The sequence below is a fragment of the Cynoglossus semilaevis genome, chromosome 10 (genome assembly GCF_000523025.1).
Source record: "Cynoglossus semilaevis isolate Cse_v1.0 chromosome 10, Cse_v1.0, whole genome shotgun sequence".
Taxonomy (NCBI): domain Eukaryota; kingdom Metazoa; phylum Chordata; class Actinopteri; order Pleuronectiformes; family Cynoglossidae; genus Cynoglossus; species Cynoglossus semilaevis.
In genome coordinates, this window is record NC_024316.1 from 6,370,567 (window position 1) to 6,385,527 (window position 14,961).

Consider the following 14,961-nt stretch of genomic DNA (forward strand, 5'->3'; position numbering starts at 1 on the left):
TCTGTAGAAGCTGACCTGCTTCTACCGACAAAAACATTTTCAGTTTACATTTCCTGCTTCTTCTCAATATTTTTTGGCATTTAGTTTTCACCCAGATAACTAAAATATAACTTTGTAGTTAACATTAAGCTTTGCTGCATTTTTGGGGGGGTAATTTCCTCCTCCTCCTCCTCTTTTACCACCATGGTTTGCAATTAATTGATGAATGCAGGGCCGTGTTAGAAACATTTCAATGACACAAGTTTCATGATTTAACACAAAACAAACACATTTTGCCTTACTGTCCTTTATAAACTATACATGACGTAAAATTGTCCATGTTCAAAATCTCATCCATCTTGGCTCACTGCTGGTGTCTGAGCATCACTCCAGCCTGGACCTGAGCTCCTCAGTGGCCTCTTCCTCCTCTTCCTCCTCCTCCTCCTCTTTTACCACCATTAGCTCTCTCTCAGCTCTGTTTCAACATGTCTTCTCTAACTGCTCCTTATGGCTCTGGATTGGTCGGAGTGTGATAACCCCTTTTCTGTGTGATGAATGAAAAGTGGCCGAATCTTATCTGCAGCAATCATGGCATCAATTTGCACCGCTGATGGGAAATTAAGAGAAAAACACTAAGAGACGTCTGACAGATGCTCAAAGTTAGCTCCTTCTCTCCTCCACAATAAATACCTCTGGAAAATACCTGACTTATCTGACAGGCATGTGTATGTAACATGAAGATAGAGGCTGGAATTCCATTGCAGTGCAAATAATGCAGCTCCAAAGGACAGTGGCGTCACATTAGCGGGTGATCAAAGTGAAAAGGTATTTGTTGAGACGCTGCCTCCCCTTTGGACGGTTCTCATATCAGTTAGTCCACAGAAACATTACCAAAAACTGACATAAACAGCAGATTCCCCCGCCTGCGAGGGCAGTTCTCGTTTTTCTATTGACATAACCACGGACTGACCGGAGGGGAGGGGGGTCGAGGGGGGGCTGTAACAGAGCCACAGGCCACGAAACAAATGTACGGCCGTGCGGGGTAGCATGATGGACTGAGAAAATGAGACTGTGGGGACGCGGGACTTCACCAATCACCTCGTTCATAAGCTCGCTATCTGACTCACATAGTGAGAGACAAGAATTACACTGAGTGCTAAGCTGTCCTGTGTGGACGGATGAAGGATGGAGGTTGAGGCCTGTGGTGCAAACAGAGTGGAATGTGTGAAGGGAAGATGCTAAAATGCAGTTAAGAGTTATTTTATTTTAAATTTTCTTCTTAGTAAAAATTAATTACCATGTCTCAGAGATGAACTGCCCCCAGGTCTTATTTAAATGAATACAAATATATAAATAAATAGATTTTCAGAAATGTATTGGACCTGTGGAACACAATTGCCGACTCTTAATGGTAAATCTTGTCGTTCTAACCAACTTTTATGACAGGTTTTTAACATCCTTCGGCAGCAAATGGTTTTTAGACTTCAAATATCTGGAATTGCAGCCACAACCTCTTGCTGAAAGACAACTTCACTGCAAAGTTGTTTGATTAGATTATTTGAAAATTTAAAATAGTTCAATAACATGCTATTAGGTGGTTTTTTAATGCCATATATAGTATTGATCCATAGGGACATATAAGTCTGTTCTGCGTACTTTTTCTGTATACTATCTAGGAAGTACAGTTGAAATACCTTGTGGCTGTAAAAGCCTTCTATTTGCAGTATGTACAACTCCAAATGCAGGTGGATCAGATATTCAAGCGACAGTGCTACAAACTCACCTATAAAACTAAATCTCTGTTGTCTAAAAATATATATGTACTGTAGTGCTTTATCTCAGCCTGTCTTGTTCTGCTTTGATGGCTTCTTCCGAGGAGATCGCCGTTTACATTTCTGCTTATAAACACTGATAAAACAACGACAGCCAGTGTTTGAGTTCGGGTGATGATTCACAGATTTAATCTGAGCTACAGCAGGTGATAATAATGTGAACATAAATGAAGGAATAATTACTAAAAATGGGTTATGAATGAGAATTGTGAGATAATAACCAATAGGTGATTAGGATGGAGGGGTGAGACAAGGGGGGAGAACATTTTATCACAGCCACTGCTACTGATGCTGCTGCTGCAGATGATGATGATAATGACGAATCAATGACTATATTTCCAAGTTCACTAACTTCACCTTTAATTTTACAAATTAAAAAATGCATCTATTCATCCAACCCTGATAAAACGCAATAAACCATTTTGTTTTATTTTAAAAGTTACATTTTTTTTGAATGGTTTTTATTTATTGGTTATTTTATATTAACTGTCGAGTCTCCAGCTCTAATTCAAAACCTCACTTAGCTTTAAAAAAATGAGAACATTAAAACGCGATTCGTTCTGTGAAATAATTAAAAGGATTCCAATCGAATTATTATTTGTCATTCAATCCAGGTATTGAAAAAAATACGATTTCGATTTTTTTTCAATACAATGGGATTGTTGAATAAAATATCGTATTTATTTAAACATTAAAAATATATAAACATTATAAATATATAAGTATATATATATATATAATGATAAATGGTCTGTGTCATTATATATTATTTGTTTTTGTTGTTTATCATAATGACAGTGACTTGTAATAATAATAATAACAATAAAAGTAATTGTTTTTATTATAAACCACATAGTCGCATTTCTCACTTTTGCTCTAATAATAGAAGCTAATTATATATGTGTCTAAAAGGTTATAAGGTTTTAAAATTATTTAATTTGAGGGTTTTATCCTTTTTTATGATGTCCGATTTTATGATTTGTTGTTTGAAGAAAATAGAGAAACGCGCACATTTTACAGTGTTGTAAAACTAAAACTAAAGCAAATTAGGCGGAAAGTTATGCGCCATTAAACTCACGATGACGGCCATAAAAGACGCAGGGAAACCTGGGAAATGGATTTAGACTAATTTTATGGACATTTTGCAAAGATACAATAATTTATTTAAATACACACACACACACACAGACATTACATATATGTACGTTTACAAACCCCGAGAGTAGTAAAAAAATGAAATAATTTATTGTTTTCCATTTAGTTTCTACATCTTTTTTTAATTTAAATTTTTATAATACTCGGTTTTATTTATTTATTTTTAAATAAAATGCTTTTATATTCCCTTTCGAGTTTTCCCGAAATATATTTCAAATTTATATATTTGTTTTTCTTTTGCTAATATTTTTTTCTTGTTTATTCGGATTCTTTTTTCTTTTTTTTTTTAATTCTCATTTCTGGCCCTCGGTTCCCCTTCCTCCCACTTTCCTCCGCATTACCCTGGCGCCCTCCTTCCTTTCCTCCCTCCCCTTCCCTCCACCCTTGTTTTCCTCCCTCCTTCTCTCCCCCACTTGGTCCTACCTCAGAGGAGCGGACTGCGGGTCACGTGTTCCTCTGCGTCCTGTACAAAATTTCTAGTAGAGGAGAGAAGTGAAGCATATCAGCAATTATCAGCGACACTACCTATCTCCAGATATACGGACAGGAAGAAGGAACCGACGACGACGACGAAGAAGAAGACGCTGCTGTTTTTCCTTCTTCATCCCAGAAGCAGAAAAACTATTCCCTTGATTTCCACGTCCACATTTCTTGCAGCCGTAGACTTTTACGCACAAAGTTCCGGAGAGCTTTGGAGAGGCTGCGCTCCTGCCTGTGCCGCACCAGGAGTGAGTGCGCACTGCGCTGCTGTGGACGACTCAAGGACCGGATCGTGTTATCGCCGCACCGTTCTTATCTGGTGAGATAATGGCACTGAGAGAGAAGGGGACAGAGAGAGAGGCCTTGGGGAGAAGCTGTTGTTTTATCATCCAGCTTTTATGCGTTTTGACTTACTATTGACAGAAACGAGGGCATTATCTGTTGTGCTGTTTGATTTGGTTTCCGTTCTGGTTATGATTTAATGAGGCAGCCTCAGGATATCTCATCTGAGGCGGTTGTTTCTGTGTGATATCTGCGATAGCGGCCGTGGTTAATGTGGTTTTAATCAATATAATGTCATGGTGATGATGGATACTGAGGAGGGGTCCTGTTGTTACATTTTATATCACATTTGACTTAATATAAACTATAAACATCATCATGGTTTATGGTCTACAACTGTTTGAATTTCTGATTTATTTTTCTTCACAGAGGAAAGTTTTGGGTCAGGTCAGACACCCTGCTTGGGAGAGTGGTCTTGGATCCGCATCAAATCCACTGGACCTTCATATTTGAAATCGTTTAAAACCCGATCTCATCATGTACCAAAGTTTGACCTTGTCCTCAAACCAGTCCCCTTACCCACATGACACCGGGAACTACATCCACCCTTCAGCCAGCTCGCCCGTCTACGTCCCCTCCACCCGGGTCTCGGCCATGCTGCCCACTCTGCCCTACCTGCAGAGCTGCGACTCCCCGCACCAGTCCCACCACCACAGCCTCAGCGGGCACCACGGATGGTCCCAGACCGGCACGGATGTCTCGTCCTTTACGCCCAGCAGCCCTCACCCTCACCACGGCTTGTCCTACTCCCACAGCCCGCCCGTCAGCACCAACACGGGCCGGGATCCCGGGTCCACCTACCAGAGCCCGCTGGTTCTAGGGAACGGGGCACGGACGGATCAGTACGGCGGCGCTCTGGTGCGTCCTGTCGGTGGGTCCTACTCCAGTCCTTACGCCTATGTGAGTCCGGAGATGGCGACGTCCTCCTGGACACCCGGACCGTTTGAGAGCGGGGTGATCAGTCTGCAGGGCCGACAAGGATGCTTGGCCGGGAGGAGGTCCAGTCTGGGTGAGTGACACAATATTTTATTTTTATTTATTATGTTGAAAATAGTTCGATGTTGTTGTTAATTGCTCTTTGTTTTAGTTTTTTTTTTAATTCTAACAAAACAGCAAAAATATAAGATATATGTTAAAAACGAATTGTTACACAAATGAACCCATGATAATTATTGACCTGTCTGTTTGTTAAAAATAGGCTTCAACTCACAGTTTCAAATGATATGCTCATAGATATTTGATATTTATCATTTTTAATTATAATTTTTCCCTTCTTAACTGAAGTGGAAAATATTTTTGTATCAATTAATCACTTTTATTTTACAAAAAATGTATGTTATTGTTAGTCAGTATATTTTAAGGGGGCAGACTAAATAATATAAAAATATAAAAAAATCCAGCTGTTTTTTATAATACATAATAACTAGTTGTTTGTATTTGTATTTCTTTAAAACAAATGGCAAGAAAAAAATGGGCAGGACTTTAGTAAAACAAGTTTTAAAAGGCTATTAATATTAACATTAATAATAATAATATCGGTTGTCTCGGGCGCAGCAAATCGTTCTTTTGTTACAATTTCTCTACAGAAAAGCCCTTAAAACCTGTGTATTCAGTGGTTGTTGTTTCTTGTCATTGTTGTTGATTTTAATCACATTTGTGTGGTTAATTATTTGACCCTGCTGGGTGGTTGTTAGGACTTGAAAGGCTGGGTCTCCCGTTACCTTTAAACAATCCACATTCGTTTAAAATCCATCATTTAAAGGAGTTAATTTAATCCTGCCGTTGATTTAATGACTCGCTCGAATACACACAGATGACACACACAGAGATGTGCAGTGTGAAAAGCGTCATCCACACAACAATGGTTGACACTTCTCACCTGGATCAGACACTCGGGGCCTGCACGGCTCGACCTGCAGCAGCAGCAGCAGCAGCAGCAGCAGCAGCAGCAGCAGCAGCAGCAGCAGCAGCAGCAGTAGCAGCAGCAGCAGCGGTTCGTTAGCCAGCGGTTCGTTAGCTGTGTGAAGTCCACCATGAAGAGTCCAGAACATCATGTCTGCTGGTGTGACACCTCCACAGTCGGGACAGTGTAATCCTATCGTCTCTTGGTCTGATTAAAGAGTCAATTCCACAGAAGGAAGAAGACATAGAGATGCATTGACTGTTATCTTAAGTCGTCAACGAACTTTCTAGATATTAGCCGGGAAGCTTAAAAGCAAAAGAATGAGCTAAAGGTTAACAAAATAATTCGGAAAATTACGAATAAACAAAGAAGAGGGACAAAAATACAAAGTAGATTTAATTAAACATACTGTAGTTGTTAATAAGTTGATAAGAAAATGATATTCTCATTTATTTTTTTTGCACAAATAAGCTAAGATTATCCGTTACGGAAATGAACCCAAAAAGTAACTAAAAGTATGTAAATAAAAACCATAAAGCGGACTAACTAGGGTTTTCATAAAATAACAAAAAAAGGATAACTATAGATGTTTTTGTTAAATGTGTATAAGCTTTCAGTAAACAATTCAGACTTTGTGACGTTCAAATTCGGTTGTAGTGTGAAGGTATTCTATCAACAAGACGGTGAATGAAAACAGTCACTAGTTCGAATAAATAAAATACATTAAACGGTAAATAACTGATAAATAACTGCCAAAACGCAGTTAAAACATGAAAAAAATAGAAAAAGTAGATAAAGGTGACCAGAGTAGGTAAATACATATTTTAAAACGTCACTATCTTTACAGAAAGTTTGTCACCTGACTGTGAGGTAGTTAAATGTAATACCACATTTAACACCTTTTCCAATTAAATTATCCAAATTATTCTTTTTGGTTAATCAATCTTCGAATGAAACACAATAATTGTTGTTGTTTTTTCTTCACAATCAGGGCGGATTTATTGTCTCTCATCTCGTAATCAAAGGATTAGGAATGTGGGCAATTAATGCCAGGAGTCCGTCGTGTGTCAGACCTTGATGGATGTGGTGGGGGGGGGGGGGGGTCTGCTGGGGACCCCTGGATCCTTAGAGCTGATAACACACACTCAGCCCCTCCTCTCCATCACAGTCTCTGTCTCCACACTTCAGTCTTTTGGGGGAGTCGATGTCTGCCCTTCTTTTCGTTGAATTCACTTGAATCAAATAGAGAGAAGAGAAGACATTGACAGTGGTTCGAGTCCTGTCCTGGTGCGACATCCTGCTTAAAATAGACATTTTGAAAATAAAAAGAAGTTTAAATGTATTAGACATGGCTCACAATTACTTAGTCGATAAATTCTATCTTTGTCCATCCCTGCTGTTTGGAAAGGTTGTGCTTTTTAAAAGTCGTCTGATTGGGAAAATAATGAGAATAAACATAGCATCTTTGCTAAATAGGTGAATATATTTCTTCTTTGACAGTTATTATAGTCTTTGGGGTTTTTTTCCTTCACACGTGACGTATTTCTAGGTGTTAATTAAAAACGCTGAAGTGGCCAACACGTGCTGGGTTCTTAAATAAAAAAACACAATCACTGAGGGAAAAAAGTGTATTTTTTCTCAATAAAAAAAGTTTAGATTTAAAAGTTTAGTTTATTAGGAACAAAACGGGAAAATATTCAGAAATGGCCTTCGTATAATAATATAATATAATACAATATAATATAATATAATATAATATAATATAATATAATATAATATAATATAATATAATTCGATATCTTTTGTTGTGTGTGTGTGCAGATCTGATGGAGGACATGCAGTGTGAGGGCAGAGAGTGCGTCAACTGCGGCTCGGTGTCCACGCCGCTGTGGCGCAGGGACGGAACAGGACACTATCTGTGCAACGCGTGCGGACTTTACCACAAGATGAACGGCATCAATAGGCCGCTGATCAAACCGCAGAAACGACTGGTAACGACAACAAATATACACGTGATCATGTGATCTGTGTGAAATATACATCTCGACTCGTTCCTTTGTCTTTGCTTTGAAAAGAAGTGAATGGAAGAGAAAGGTCAATCCAGAATCACGTGTCAGACAGCCTTTGAGCTGATATTAACACCCTCTGGTCACATGACTCAGATCAAGTCAGGACTGATTAAAGGGCTGCTATGATGACACATTCACCGTCCTTATCTGAATGAGGTCTAGTCTCTTTATTTAATTAAAATGATTTCATCATCAAGATAAATTAAAAGCTCAGCCAATCAACGCAGATTCCTGACGTTATTTTGATAAAATGAAAGAAATGAAAAAAGGAATTCTGTACCAATTTATTTTTGTAGAAACATTTCCCCCCTTTTTTCAAAATGCAAATTTAATGCCACTATTTCTAACGTTCAAAGCCAATAATAATAATAATAATAATGCAGTGTGTATTTTTATTAAGGAAAATGATTTTATTAAGAACCTTTCCGTGCAACTTTTGTAGCCCTAGCAGCATTGTCTCTCTCTCTCTCTCTCTCTGTGTGTGTGTGAGTGTACCTTTATAACAGGCCACCTTTATGTTTGTCCTGCAGGGACCTTGGCCTTGAACAGGCTTTTTCCCAGTGTGTGTTTGTCTCTCAGAGGCCTGTTCAACAGACTTTATGTGAACACAAAATACATTTTTTAATAGGTGGGCTGTGTGTGCTTTCCTAAAATGTGAAGCGTTATTTCAGCAAAGATGGTTTTCTTTTTAGTTTATAAAACATGGACACATTTTTATATAAATACCAGCACCACACTCCAGACAAGTTTATTAATGTGTCACATCAGCAGTTCTGTAATTTCAACTTGTATTGAACTGGTAAAGAAAACAGACTATACCAACCACAAGTAGTTGACGAAGGACAGGTCTTCTTTGATTTCAAAGACTGGGCCTTTAGTGAATGTTCCAAAATGCTTCTAACTGGACTTACCTTTCTCGGTCACTGCAGCAGACCACGCCCCGCAGAGCCGGCCTGTGCTGCACCAACTGCCACACCAGCACCACCACACTGTGGAGGCGTAACGCCGAGGGGGAGCCTGTGTGTAATGCCTGTGGTCTCTACATGAAGCTGCATGGGGTAGGTGTCACACACACGTCTTAGCACCGCTGCAGTACTGACGAGTACACCAGAGTGGGAGGTGGAGGCTACACAGTGAGGCCTGTGTTCTGTTACCAACAGGGAGGTTTGGTGTGATAATGTGTGATGCTCTCTCCAGGTGCCCAGACCATTGGCTATGAAGAAAGAAAGCATTCAGACCAGGAAGCGCAAACCCAAGATGGCCAAGAATAAAACATCCACAGGTAGAACGAAAATGTACAAGACAAATATACAAGCACTGTCCTGGCCACCTTTATAACAGGCCACCTTTATAACAGGCCACCTTTATAACAGGCCACCTTTATAACAGGCCACCTTTATAACAGGCGTTTTCATATTATTTCTATGTTATTTATGAAGATTTACAGAGGGCCCAGCTACTATATAATTGACCAGACTGACCATTAAAACACGTTAAATATATATTTACTCATAGAAACTGAAAATACTTTATATATACATTATATGTTGAGGTACTGATTGAATGTATGTGGCTGTATGGCACAGATGCACACATACACATATATGTAGACACAATCATATACATGTATGTACAGTTGACAATTTTTTAAAAATACATACATATTTATAGAGCAGTATATTTATATAGATGCAAAACATGGACTTTAACACTATTAATTAATGAATAAACATTTTAAATATATAGGTTTTTTTTTAAATAAATATTTATTGAATTGAATCGCTGATATGTGAACGTGGTCTCATAATTCAACCTCAACACCTGTATGTTTGTGCTGGGAAATCACCTAGTGGTCAAATATACTCCACATATATTATAAATTTTATTTAATATTTACATGTTATATAATTATACATTTTATTTAATATTTACATGTTATATAATAGTTCAGTGTGATTTTTTTTTTCTTCATCTTATCTCCTACGAGTACATACGGTGATTTATTACCAGAGTCGCTGCAGCATGGTCTGCAGTTCAAACAATATTGGGTTCATGTCTGCAGCAGCAGCTGATCACATCTGTCCACATTAACAAAAACTATACGGTGCAGTGTTATAAACTATACGGTGCAGAGATAATGCTGTGGGGCCTTAATATGCTTGTTCACAGCAGACAGGTTCCTCACATATGTTCTGTCGTGTTCTACTGATTCCTCAGGAGGATCCACAGTCTCTGACCCAAACTCCACAAGTTCTCTGTCGGTGTCTGAACACGCCTCCACCATCAAGAGTGAACCCAACATGGCTCCTTCACCCTACGCTGGTCAGACAGTGACACCTGCCAGTCAGGTAAACACACAAACACACAAACAGTTCTCACTGTGCTCCTCATCGGTTGCTTACGTTATACCAGATCTTTTGCAGCCGGCCTTTATTATGGGCTTTTTTTTACTGGTCAGAAGCTCTAGTAGTCTTTAACATCTGGATCTTGTCTGCAGTGGGAAATGACTGTGGAGTAGATGTGCAGATTTATCAACTCTGATTCCAACAGCCAGTAATGTAAACATTATAATTTCTTTTTTCTTTTTTTGGCATCTTAAATGCTAGTTCTGCAACTTTCTTTTGGCAGATTGGTATTAACAGGATTTGACATCAGCAACCACTGTGTCTGAAAGTGTGAGGGGGAGTAGAAATATACGTCTTCTTTTTCTCTCAGCTCTTTCTCTCTGTCTCTATCCTTTGGCTGCTCTTCTGTGACATCGATCATTTCATCCATGAATCTTCTTTTGGGTCTCGGTCTTGTACTCGGGCCTGTGGGCTCCGATGTTCAATGTCCAGTACATCCACTGGAGTCTGTGCCATAAAGGGTCAGATTTGATGGGTCAGATGTTCTTCTCCTTCTTGTTGTTTTGGCCACGGCACCTCATCTGCCTCCATCTCTCCTCCCTCCCTTGCCTTGACCCCAACCTTCTCCGTATCCTTGTTCACTACATCCATTAGTCTCTTCCTAGTCTTTCTCAGAGAAAAATCTCATCATCTTCCTCTCTGCCACCTTCAACTCAACCTTTTGTCAATTAGGCAAAGTCGCTGTCATAGCAGGTCTCACTACTGTCTTATACATCTGTCTTGTAAAGTATGCTGCTATTCTTCTGTCACGAATCAAATAGTGCTTAAAGTACAGGCAGTGTCGCAGCAAATTGTCACATGACCATACCATTGGCTACTAAAAAAAGATCTGAACTGCTTTTATTTGTTTGAATGTGTTCCTGAATCCCCCTGAATATTAAACATCTTGTCTCCCTTTTTTTTTTTTTTTTTGCCCCATGCATACGGCCACTCAACTTGCCAGCACAGAATCCGTACATGTGGACATTAAATACGAAGATTATCCCTTTACCCCGAGCTCAATGCCCCCTCAGAACTCCTGGTGTGCTCTGTCTCAAGCCTGAGGAGGCTCAACCAAAAGACTGACAGACCACAGCTAGCTTTAGCATCAGCACCGAGGCTCATCGCTCTTCACCGCAGTCTCTCCCTCATCATCATTAAAAAAAGCTGCAGAGAAACAGTGTTTCACTCGCATCAAACGAGGCTCGAAAATGTGTCAGATGGATACGTGTGTGTGTGTGTGTGTGTGTGTGTGTAAGGACGTCTGCTTTGCCCCTCCGTATGACGGGGCTCATCTGGACCATATTTGAACTTAACAAGGACACAGGGTACACGGACAGCAATGCCAAGAACACAGTTATAAACCCCTGACTCTCCTGAACCTGAAGGTCACTCTCAGCACAACGACAACAACAACAACAACAACAACAACAACAACAACAACAACAACAACAACAACAACAACAACAACAACAACAACAACAACAACAACAACAACAACAACAACAACAACAACAACAACAACAACAACAACAACAACAACAACAACAACAACAACAACAACAACAACAACAACAACAACAACAACAACAACAACAACAACAACAACAAAACTACCTAAGACTAAAGAGATCTCTATTTATGGAGAAACGCTACTGTAAATGCACCATGTGAAACCGATCAGTACAGTGTTGCAAAAGAGCATTTCCTTTTTAGTTCCATTTTTTTTATTTCTTTGTAATAGAAGCCACGTCTCCAGGGAAAAATGTTGTCTTTTTTTTAAAAAAAACTATGGAAATCTTAAATTTGTACAAATGAATTCAGCGCTACTTTATGGCAAAAAAAGTTACATTCATGTCGCACCAAGGTCTCATTGAAGATAAAATTTTTCTCTAAATGACATCTTTTCTTTTTATCTTAGTCAATACTTTAAGTCCAACTAATAACTTTTGCAATCTTTTTATCTTAGTCAATGCTTTAAGTCCAACTAATAACTTTTGCAAAAGTTTATTTAAACTTTTTTTATATAACCTTGGCAATCCTTAAAATTGAACAGGCTAATAACTGTGAACAGGAAGACCTCTTCAAGCAGCAGCAGCCATTTTGAGGTCCATATCGTAATGTATATGTTGCCTGTAACCAGAGAAAATTGCCCCAGAAATTATCAAAAAATGGCTAGAAATATCACATATCTTATAGCAAATGTAAAGCTGCAGTTAGCCAAGAGCTGAGCAGAACCACATTCAAACCAGAAGCATTTCCAACGTGAGACTACTTGAATCTGTGTGGCCACACGTGAACCTTAAGCTTAATGAAAAAACATTCTGTAAACACGACCAAACAGTGTCTTGACAGAAAGAAAAACCTGTGAAGTGAAGAGAAAATACCTTTTTATTGCTGTTGTACCACGTCTCATTACCACTGTGTAGATCATTAACCTTTATGGACACATTATTTATGTTGAGATAAGGACAGTTAAAAGTCACAGTGAACACTAAAACCCGTTACAACCCTTGACTCTGTGCGCTTTGCTCTACGGCCTCCTCCCAGCGATGATATCCAGGTTGTTATACACGTGATGTGCCGGGTTTTTTTGCAAGACGCAGCAGATTTCAGCCGCAGCCCGGACTCTGGATTACAAAATCAGGAGCGGCCGTTTTTAATCTGCCATTATATCAGACATATCAAAGGTTTATCTATTAAATATTTGGCTTTAATGAAAGTGCAATGAGACAGTTTCTCTTCTCCAAATAAGAGAGAATTCCTTCTAAATATAACAGTTTAATTTTATTATCTGTATTTGGAAACGTGTAAGGGAATTTTGTTGTGATGATATTGTTTTGCTTCCTCTCTTTTCTTCAATGCTCTTTGGAATAAAGTGATTCACATTTGATATATTTTTGATTAAATGAAAAAGTTGTTTTCAAGAGAAGGCTTTCGTGTGGTTTTCGTTGCCGTTCGCTCTCACCTTGAAAATATATAATTTTACCTCGTTTCCGACTAAGAACGGCAGCTAAGACGACATCGTGAACCAGTCCTGAATCCCTCAGAGAAACCCGATCATTTTACAAAAGCTAACAAATGTTGTCGAGACTGTGCGATCTTAAAAATCGTAGTTTGTTGGTATGACCATTGACCATTGGCAACTGTACGTCCATGAGCTAAAACCTCAACTTTCTTAATGGACTTGTAAAGTGTAAAGTGAGCGGTGACCAAGTGTCAAACTTTAATAAGTTATAAAAAAAAAGGCTGTTTATTTAAAAGAAAAACCACTGTGAGGTTTGTTTGTGTCTTTTCACTCCTGTTTGTGACTGCTGTCCAATCAGTGTCATCCACTCACCTGTGTGCTGTGATCACCTGTTCATCAGTCTCATTGGTGTCACCTGATGTTCTGGGTATATATACCTCTTCCTCTCCCACGCTCTGGTTTTGTCAGGTCATTGTTTGGTGTTCATGCTTCGTGTTCTAGATCGTTGTCTGTGCTGTGTGTTTCTGGTTGATCCTGCTTCATGTTTTTGTTCCTGTGATCAGTGACTTTCTGCTATTTAGATTTTTGGACAAACTTTTTGCACCTGATCCAGATCTCTTTCTCTAGCGCTGCATTTAGGCCCTGCCTGCTTCCCAATGTTACAAATCGTATTGTTGCCGTCGTCACTGAACTCTGAAGATTTCCTTATAAGGCACTGTTCTAGACATTTCATCAGTTGCTCGTTTCACGTCATTTAAAGGTTGAACAAATGACCTATAGAGAAAAACCAAGATATAATGCAATCATCTTATGCATACATGTCAAACTCAAGGCCCGGGGGCCAAATGCAGCCGGCCAAGCCATTTTCTGTGGCCCGCAGGAGCTTAAAAAGTATTTATTAAAGTCCATGCAGCAGAGTTTCTTAACCTGAGAAATTAATTTTTTTTTATAATCAATCAGATAATTGATTGCAGAAACATGTTTTAGTCTGTTATGGAGTAGTTGCATCTATACCAGCCGTCCCCAACCTTTTTGTTCCAAGGACTGGTCAACCAGTACCTGTTACTACAGACCAGTACCAAGGAGCTGAGCACTGAAAGACCATTAGATTTTCAAAATAAAACATATTTTAGACTCTACTCTGTTTTTTTCAGAGTCTGAATGAAATATTTTAAAATATTGCCAGATTATCTTTGAATAAAGTAAATGGATATGACAGGATTTTCTTTTAAGTAAATTGTTTCACTGTGTCCCACCTACGAATTTGTACTAGTCCGCGGACCGGGGGTTGGGAACCCTTAGTCCGCGGACCGGGGATTGGGAACCCTTGATCCGGCCCTTCCACGGGAACTGTATTGCTAATGTGGCCCCCGGTGAAAATGAGTTTGACCCCCCTGGTCTAATAGGATCCTACAACAACGTTGCACTACTGTATCTCCAGACTTCTATTAGACTTGGACCAATGAAAATGTCAATCTTCATCGTTTCCTAGAAATGGTGTATGTCCTTTTGATGTCTTTGATGTTGAGGATAAACATTCATGACTTAATCATTTTTGACACACACACCGTATATATAGTTCTTTGTAATACTGTTGTCCTTTGTTATTCATTAATGGTAGCAGCACATTACATTCCCCTTTTGGTGAATGCTGTCCTTTGTTTTTCCCTCTTCTCTGAGCACTGCTCGCTCTTGTTATCATCTATTTACAATGTGTATAGCAACCATACATGTGCACATGCTGATATAAGCTGCAGCGTTTGTGTGTGTGCACGTATGTGTGTGTGAGCAGGGTGTGTGCCACTCCTGCGTGTTGCTTAAGCCCACAGCGTCGACCAAAGGTTGCGTT

General features: G+C 39.2%; 1 protein-coding gene across 1 annotated transcript; it reads left to right on the forward strand.

Moving 5' to 3' along the window:
- The first annotated feature begins 2,657 nt into the window (after positions 1-2,657).
- Positions 2,658-11,295, forward strand: gata5 (GATA binding protein 5). Its single transcript, XM_025059544.1, has 7 exons — positions 2,658-3,765; positions 4,158-4,797; positions 7,513-7,682; positions 8,690-8,818; positions 8,958-9,042; positions 9,978-10,108; positions 11,089-11,295. Exons 2-7 carry the CDS (start codon positions 4,266-4,268, stop codon positions 11,206-11,208), a joined length of 1,167 nt encoding a protein of 388 aa, XP_024915312.1. The 5' UTR covers positions 2,658-3,765; positions 4,158-4,265; the 3' UTR covers positions 11,209-11,295.
- Positions 11,296-14,961: the final 3,666 nt, after the last annotated feature.